We start from the raw sequence: 9,073 nt of genomic DNA, 5'->3' as shown, positions 1-9,073 counted from the left end.
AGAAAATCGTATTAGCGAAAATTATTTAATATCACAGGCATATAAATAAATCAGACCACATAGGCCTTCGTATGAACATTCCATTCACAAAAATGCAATAAATAATTAAATTAGGTGAGTCAATTGGTATAAAAATAAAGAAACTTCTCAGGAAAAGTAAATATTATACAGAGTTGTATATACCATGCTAAAACACATCTTGAAGTGCCTGCAAAGGGCACTTATGACCAAAATCATAAATACGTTGTAAAACCTCCCTGGGAGGTAGTGAGCTTTTATGGCTTACTCTGTGTACTCAGTTAACGAAAGGTACGTTGCTTCTGCAGATCGTGCAGTCAGTCAGTACAAAGAGACTTCATCTTACAAATAAAAAATAAGTCAAGATTGTGTACACATCTGGAATTGTGATGTAACTAGTCCTTGCTGGGGTCGTGAGTTCCTTCTGGGGCATCTTCGTTTTTTCTCCTGAGAACAGTGTTAAAGAAGATGTTGTCTTCTTGAAGACTGATCTGTCCTTCGCTGATTTCCTGTTCTTCGCTTGGGATTCCAGTAACACACCCCGAATAATACACTCAGCCTTTCACAACTCTGACAAGTCAAAGAGTTAGCACGAGGCCTCAGCATCGTGTAAGTCAGAGTGTATTGGAAGTGTACAGAGTTGCCCGCAGTGATTGTGCTGACACTGCCCAGAAGCGTGGTGTTAAATCAGCTGTGATAATTTTGTGATTAATATTCCCCATACATATCTGGACTGGATTATCCAATAAATACAGTTTTCTGCAAGATCTCAGAACAATTAACCCTCTAAGTTACATTTGTTATAGTTTATCACTAGTTTTCGAATCCTATGAATAAGCGTTTTGAATTAAGTTGTTCTGCAGGTGCAAGAAATAGCCTCAATTAACAAATGAGTATGTTACATTTAATATAAACAAAACCCAAACCCAAACAAAACCAAAAGCCCTATGCTTGGTGTGATAAGATCCATAGTTTAAAAACAGTGGAGCAAGTCACTAAACAGAAATAGCTACATTACTTACTGCATTACATGCTGCCTCATGTACAAACCCCAGAAATTGTTCCAGAGTAGGCAGGAGTAACTAGTTAGCTTATGACGTTCTGGTAAGATTTTGCTTTTCTATCGTAAAATATCCATCCCAGGTATGAAAGTTACTTCTCAGTGGTTTATAGTGATTATTAATAAATATGTAAAGTATAATGTTCTCTTTGTTAGGGCATGCTAATCACGTTTCATCTGCACAATAAGAATTTTCACAGGCTCTTTCAGAATATTGGTTTGAATGCACTTAGAGAATAACTGGAAAAGACATTTACAAATAAGAAAATGCATACTGTATTCTTTGTACAAAAATACAGCTCTTTCCCCAAAACTCTGCGTGTGCAAATATTCCATGGAAGTGAATGAAAAGTGCTGGTTTATTGATTGGCCTTCTAGGACTCACCGAAAAAGGCACTTAGTTCATGATAAAGATGTTCAATTAAAGTCCTCCATAAAAATTTAAATGTAATGTTGTGGAAACATCAGCAGGTACTCTGCTATTGCAGGACTTGCTTTAATATTTTCCCAGTTGTTTTTATCCAGATCTGAAATTAAGTTTTACCCTGACTTTCTCTACTTCTGTAATTTTAAAATCCATTGCAGTCGCAGCAGCAGCTTTGCATGTTGCTTACCAATTGGTGATTAAGGGGCTTTGTGGAGAAAAAGGGTTAAAAGGTGGCAGAACACAGTTTAAACTTAGTAGCTTGATTACTTACATATGAGTGGTAGTTCACGTGTAGAGTGTTAATGCTCATGCCGTAATGTGGAAAGATTGAGGTATGAGATAGAACATTACTCAGAGGAAAAGCGGGTTTTGAAAGAGAAAAGAAAAAAAAGGTCATCTAAATCAAAATGGTCCTCACCAGAAACAAGGAGAGTTCACTGTGGAAACTTGATTTGTGTTGCCCTGAGGATCTTCCTTCCTCCTCTGACATAGGTTTTCGAGGAGGTTCACATTTCAGGACAGCAAAAGTGTGGAGGCAAAAAACCTTTTTGTATTAGTTTTTCTTTAGGCTGACATTGGTCAGAATGGAAATATTTTTAATGCTAACTCATTATTTTTGGAGGTAACTAAGCTTGTAATTTTCCATCGTAACACTAGACGTAGTTTTCCAGTTTCCTCTCTATACCGCATTTCTACTAAGTAGAGAGAAAATTAGATGAAAGGTTAATTTTTACTGGAAGGCTTTACACTCTCTTCCAGGATTGGTTTCCTCACGTGCGGCTAATACCCGTTTGGCAGTAAATTAACAGTTACTTCTCAGATGGAAGAATCTAGAGGTACAGAATCATTGCAAGCAGAATATGGTGGTATATAATTAAGCTGCTAAAAACTAGTTTTAAGTGCTGTGATACTCACTTTTATTTTTTTAAAGTTTCAGTGGTATTTTTTGGCCATAGTTCCACAGAAGTGTTCAGGATTCTGAAGCTGTACAGGCAGATTTCCAGATAACAAAAACTTGACAGTTTTTAAAGAAAAAATTGCAATTAAAAGTTAAACTGTTAAAATTAATTAAGAGTAGAGAGAAGGAATAGTGTTAATGGTACAGGAATATAAGGGCCAAATACTGTCTTTGAGAAAGAGCAATATGCGTTTGAGCTGCTTCACTCTGAATAATCATCAATTACTATGTTTGTTGGACTTTTTGTAGTGGCTGTTCACACCAGCCAGTCATGCCTCTGCTGTATTTATCATGTTAAGTTGAGCGAGTCTAGGTGGAATTCCATTTTCTGAAATGTGTTTTTCCTCACAGAATCCTGTATCTCCGCTTAGAGCATACTCCTCTCCCTATTGAAACCCAGGGCAAATGTGCCGGTGACTTCAAAACGGACATAGGTCAGACCCTTGCCATACAGTATGATTTGTAAATGTTTTTTCCAGTATTTATAAGACAGTTAAATGCAGGAGATTTTTCCATAGATAGCTAAGATACAGTCTAAGAGCTTACAAATAGAATTGTGTATATATAAGGAAATGGGTCTAAGTAGATACCTTTTGAGGCTTCACAGCCTCTGATGATTTTTTTTGTTCATTTTCTTTAAAAAGTTTCAGACATCTCTGTATGAGATTCATTTAAGATCAAAGCAAAAATACAGGAGTAGCCATCTCATGTATTTCTGGTTCAGCAGAAAGTTGAATAGTTAAGGGATAGTTAAGTCCCTTAAGAGAACCTATTTTTGTGAAATTACAAGTTAATTTTCACTGTAAGGTAAAGCTAGGATCACTTTCAAAACAGCATCCATCTCATGAATAGCTGTCCAGATAAGACTCCTTAATATTTTTGGAGGCACTTTCACTGACCACGCACACAGAGCACAGCATAGTAGCAGTGGAAAATATTTACATTTGTCACGTTGTCTTAAATAACATAGTGTCTGCTTTAAATAGTAGATTTTCAGTGGCCTTCAGCTCTGGTGCGTCCTATGTTAGTCCTTGAGTAACTGTAAAAACAACACGTTGTTAGAAATAGTGTCAAATAAGGATACCTGTAATTGTTTGCCAAATGTCAAAAAGCACCCAGGAGGAATCAACTCTGATTACCTTTTTGATTAGTTTTGCATAGCTCTTCAAAAACTCTTTGGGTTTTTTTTTCTCGTAAGATTCACATGAAGACTCGCAGTGCTGGAAGATAAAGAAAAGCATGACACTTCTAAACAGCACATCAGAATCATAAATAAATCTTTAAGCTTTCCTACTGAAAAATCAAGAGGGTTGTAGTCAAAGCCTTTTACAAATGGAAAAGCTGTGACACGGGCTGTTTCAGAGAAGGAAAGAATATAGAAACGACACCTTGTGTTCACATTTTTTGCAGTGATCCCTGTCCTTTTGGCTGGCACGTCACATGGTTGCCAAGTACATACATGCAATGGATAGGATCAGAGTGAACGCCGCTCCCAGAAGTGCAGAAAACTGAACATTTTTAATTTCCAAAGTAACGAAAGGCGGATGGGTTTTTCTAACAAATTTGCTTTCTGCGATTCCACCACTGCAGGTGGTGTCTGCTATAGAAAGTAGGGAGTAATGATCGCTATTATGAGCATTGTGAGGAAATCCTACCTTGCCAGGGTAGCTGAATCTTTTCAAGACTTTAATGGTTTGGGTGAACGTGGGAATTACTTGGCTGTTTTCTGGTTGTAATTTCAGTGTGCCCTTCTGGAAGCAGGCCACAGCTGTGAACAGGCATCCATCCTAGGGCAGGAAAAGAAGGAATCGTTTTAAAACAAATGTTGCAGCACTTTCTTGCATGTTGTGGTCCCTGTGCAAAAGTAAGTATCTAGGATATTAATTGAGAAGATTCAACTGTACCTTTTTTTTTTTTTTTTTTAGTTAGTTAGTTTTAGATAGGTGAGAGATCTTTAACCTTTACTCTGCCTGTTTGATAATTACTTAAGTATTTCCTCGTAAAATAAATGCCTCAAATGTCCACTTGGATATTAATCATGACAGCAATTGAAAGAAAATGCTACTGAAGAGTAGATCATGTTACAAGCACAGGCATGAGTATTTTCTTTTTAAAAAATTATGAATAACACTCTGGACAGTTCCTCAGTGCTACATGTGGGAATATACTTTTTTTCTTCCTAATTTTTGTGCCATTTCTATTATTTCCTACTTAATTATTAGAATTGATGCATATTTTCAAATACTATTGAAATGTTCTCACTTGATAGCATGGGAAATGAAGGTGATGAAATAAATATTTCCTTATTAAAGGGAAAAGAGGGATTGAGGATGAGAGGCAGGATAAGGAGCCAGGCTGCTGACTTGAATTGTCTTACTGTGTTGCTTTGAATTCAGGTGCACGTTAAACTTAAGGAAAGTAAGCACCATCCATGTCTAACTTGAAAAAGAAGCCATCTATTCTGATGATACAAATTTTCTATTGCTGCTGCTTATCTGGAATTAAAGCAACCTGCTGTTTTTCTTCCGTGTTGCAGCTTCATATGAATTTTACTGAAGCTAACAGAAAGACTACGAGCTCTCCAGACTCTCCTTTCCTGCACGGTGGCTCTTTTCCTTCGCTGGGCTAGCAGCTGTGGAAAATACCACCAAAACTAACCTGTAGTCAACAGAGAAAGAAAAGCAATGCTGAAGCCCATTTCTAGCTTCCTTTCTGTTTTCCAAAGAAGGAAACATTTAGAACTGCTGGTTGTGCATATTAGAAGAGCTACAAAGCCATCGTCCCTGTTTTGCATACCAACTGCTACCGAAGTTGAATCTCATCTGGTTTATTAGATGCTTCTGCCGTTTGCTGCTTTGGCAAGGACAAGGCAACCTTCATGTGTGTTGCTTATAGAAAATTTTAATAGCAACATTTTATATTGGTTATATATAACATTTTATTTTCCTTAAAAACCACACATTTATGTTTGTTTCAGGTTTCTTACCGTAACCAGTCTTGCTTACTGGAAAAAAAACATTCGTTTGTAAAGAGATCAATTTTCCAGCTGAAACTGAAAACATTTTCTGCCTCATCCGTGATGAGCTGAGAAACCAGCATTTCTCATATATGATGCCTTTTTTTTTTTTTTTTTTTTGCTGAGTTAACAGCTGTAGGCAGGCCAACAGTCAGAGGACCACAAGGGTTGTGGGTTTCAGTATGTTGTGATGTGTTAAGCACTTTGATGAAGTGGCATTAAAAAGCATAGACCACTGGTAATGTCTGAGGGGGGCTAGGCACGCATGTAAAATATTCATATCAGAGGCAATTTGCAGCAGTACTCTGCATCTGACTCAGACTAATTTTACAGGTTAGCCTGAAAAGCCTTCACTTCCTGAATTCGCAATCAGCGGGGTTAGATGCTGATCTGATGTAAATCAGCATTGTGTCACTGGCTTCAGCTGCAGTGTCAATCACCAGCAATAGATCTCATTTTCCCTCCAGTCTTGACTCACTTCAGCCTTAAGACTACTTTTTCAGCCTCAGCATATTTTCCCTTGAGTTGATGTCCTCTGAGCTTTCAAACTTCTTACTTCCTTTTATTTTTTCCTTAAAAAAAGAAAGCAATTTCATTGTTGAGTGCACAAGGAAGTTGTGTGGGACTGAATTGGGCCTAACACTCAGCCAACTCACAGGAACCTCAAGGATTTCAAAGCAAATAGTGATAAACCACTGAATTTTGAATGTTATGAAAGGTAGTTTTCTTCCTGAATATTCAAGGCCAGATGTAAATCTGGCATAAGCAGGGTATCATAGGAGCAATATTTTGCTATTTGAAATACAGTTACACGAAAGACTTTTTTTAAAATCCAGTTTCATTAGCTGTGATTGCATCTAATCACCCTGAGCGCAGCTTTGGCACACTGAAATTCCTGTCTTGGTATCTGGACAATTCAGTAAATGTAAATTTCACCCTGTAGGCTGAAAAGTTTGTTAATGCTGTTGCTGGTGATAATTACTATTAGCATACTAATATGTTTTTTAAGTTTCTCGTTTCTCATTAGAGGTTGAACGTGTTTCAACTTAGTAGCTTATAAATATGTGAATCCTCTGTCTCCTCTAGTTTTCAGAGGCAGTACTTGGGACCTCCCAGAATCAGACTGTAAAGCTCTAATCTGTAAATTAACTGTTGTCTTGCTTCCTGAGGTGACCATGTTTTTTGAGAGAAAAAAAAAACCCAAAACCCAAACCCCCTGATTAAGCGATTAGTCACAAGTTATATTTGCTTTGTTTTGGAGGTAGCAGCAAACACTGCAGTAGAATGACAGCTAATCATCTCCTTCTTTTCACTTTGACACCAGAAGAAGTTAGAAGGAGTGTTAATGAAAAAACCCCAGCAATTAGTTAGGGTGCATTGGGTTTTTGCACTGCAGTTGTTTCTAGCAATGAGAAGGAATGTATCTGTTTTGGTCATGCTACTATATGTTTTTGCCAATTAAAAAATGCACCCAACTGTAAAACCTAGAAGGAGGCTAACAAAACCTGTGTGAAATGAGGTGAGTTTTCTTTCTTTCTTTCTTTCTTGTAATTTTGCAAGAGGGTTTACAGTCCTGAGTAAATAGCTTTACGCTCTGGGCGTTTTTCAAAAAACTATCCATAATGGTCTTTTTTATATGTCGATCAAAATTGTTTGCTTCCCGAAATAGTTGTCAGGGCTCAAAAGTGAAAATGACAGGTAAAATTAAGACAGCTGATAACAGAAGTACAACGTTAGATTAGCCACAGCTCTAGAGCTTTGTTGCACGTTGGGGGTTCTCACAAGAAAGCAGGATGCATTTACCTTCTAAGCTTTTAAAACACTTTTGTTACTATTATGAGCATTTAATTTCACAGTAAATTCTGCGTCCTGCCACTTCCGAGCATGTACAGACTTTCTGTGACTCTGGTGTCATTTACTGCATATAAAAAGTTCCTGACTTTGGAACACGCAAAATACCAGCATTAAATAATGAATAAATAAATATCTGTATTAAAAAGGGATTTGCACGGACCTGTTCTTGTAATTTTAACTAGTTATAATCCAGAGAGAATACTTGCAGGGTGCAGTTTTATATTCCCATCGATAGTACAACGAATAGTCTCAGAGAAACCAGTGTGTGACTGTGTATGAGAGGAGCTGCTCTGTAACATGGCCTTACGGTGCCACTTGTGGCTTTTAGCTTCGGTGGGAGGGAAAGGGGGATCCCTTTGCATGTAGCTTAGCGATGCTCCCAGTGCGCCTGGAGCTCGTGGCAGCTGGAGGCACTTCCACTCCCAAAACCTGCATCCCCAAGAGCGCTGCTGCTTGTCTGGGTCTTGTATGAATCCTCACTCTTAGCACCATTTCTTGAGCAAATGGAATACATAAAAATTGGAATCTGTGGGTGTGTTAGAATACACACACGATAGCAAAATAGTAATTAGAATTACATAACATAAACACTTCTGCCATTAAAAATCCATAAATAAGGAACTTTGATAAAAGTATTTTCTTATTCAGTCTAGCTTGCATCAAGAGTACTAGGTCAGAGATGTGAAGAATTGTGGCATCAGCCGTTTGCCAATGGAATAAACCAGTACAAAATCAAATTGATATAATTAGAAAAAAATGTTAAAGCAGTCTCACCACAGGGTTTTCTGGTGTGTGCAGCAATTCAACATCCTACGATAAAACAAATCTAAGTTAGAAAAGTTTAACGTTTGAAAGTGATGCCACTCACAAGATAGAGTCTAAGCAATACATAATGCTTGAAAATAATTTCAATACTATGACAAATACTTTGCTTACCTTATCTTTCACTGTGGTTTCTAACACTTCAATTGTCTTCAAAATCTGTTTGTATTTTGCTATTTTGTGTGGAGCTGCAGTCAGCGCCATGCTGGAACAGAAGAAAAGCGTACAGAAAATAATCATCCTCTCCATACTGGTGAGTTTTTTGTTTTAAAATGTGCCTGGAGCAAAGTTGTGCTATTCAAGGCGAACACTTCAGTTTGAGCTGTGTTCAGGTATGCTGTGTTACCTACCTATATATTGCTCCTTGTTGGAGATGTAAAACCCACCCATTTCAGTTTGGAAAGCTTTGTAGAATGGATTAATGAGTAACCCTTTTTTCTTTTCCACTGGCTAGGTGCATCTATGCAAGTTTGTGCGTAGGGGGCAGGGATTGATGGAGTGAACGAAAATATGCCCCATCTGCACATTGGACAGGAAAAAAGAGAAAAGGGTGAATTCCCATTTTCACTTTGAGTCAAGAAATGAACGCAGTAAAAAGTAGGTACTTAGAAACCACAGACCTAGGTAAACAAAGATTCTGCATTTTTTTTCCTGTTTCTTACAGCAACCAATGTCTCCAGTCCATCTGAAGCTCTTCTGTACTGTGCTGGAGATACATGACAGGACTTCTTTTCAGAACTTAAGTGTGTTTATCCTACTTACTTTATGGCTCCAAGGGATGTTTGTTAGCTAGTTCCCCCTGATGTCTGTGAATTGCCACTTTTACATTCTTAGCTTGGTTCCTGCAACAGCTGTGAGTAAAAGTTCATCTTATCATTTAAGCCAGCTGAAGTTTGCTTTATGTTTGCTTGGAACCAG

At 37.7% G+C, this 9,073-nt stretch overlaps 1 protein-coding gene across 1 annotated transcript; it reads right to left on the bottom strand.

Annotated features, from left to right (window-relative positions):
- Window positions 1-3,487: 3,487 nt before the first annotated feature.
- On the bottom strand, window positions 3,488-8,404 carry IL21 (interleukin 21). The gene is made up of 5 exons (XM_009951646.1): window positions 8,270-8,404; window positions 8,108-8,143; window positions 4,119-4,250; window positions 3,603-3,683; window positions 3,488-3,502 (listed from the first exon to the last, which is right to left on the bottom strand). The coding sequence occupies exons 1-5, from the start codon at window positions 8,402-8,404 to the stop codon at window positions 3,488-3,490; spliced, it is 399 nt and encodes a 132-aa protein (XP_009949948.1).
- Window positions 8,405-9,073: the final 669 nt, after the last annotated feature.

Source organism: Leptosomus discolor, chromosome 4 (assembly GCF_034619465.1).
Source record: "Leptosomus discolor isolate bLepDis1 chromosome 4, bLepDis1.hap2, whole genome shotgun sequence".
Taxonomy (NCBI): domain Eukaryota; kingdom Metazoa; phylum Chordata; class Aves; order Leptosomiformes; family Leptosomidae; genus Leptosomus; species Leptosomus discolor.
This window is presented reverse-complemented; position numbering and strand designations above follow the sequence as displayed.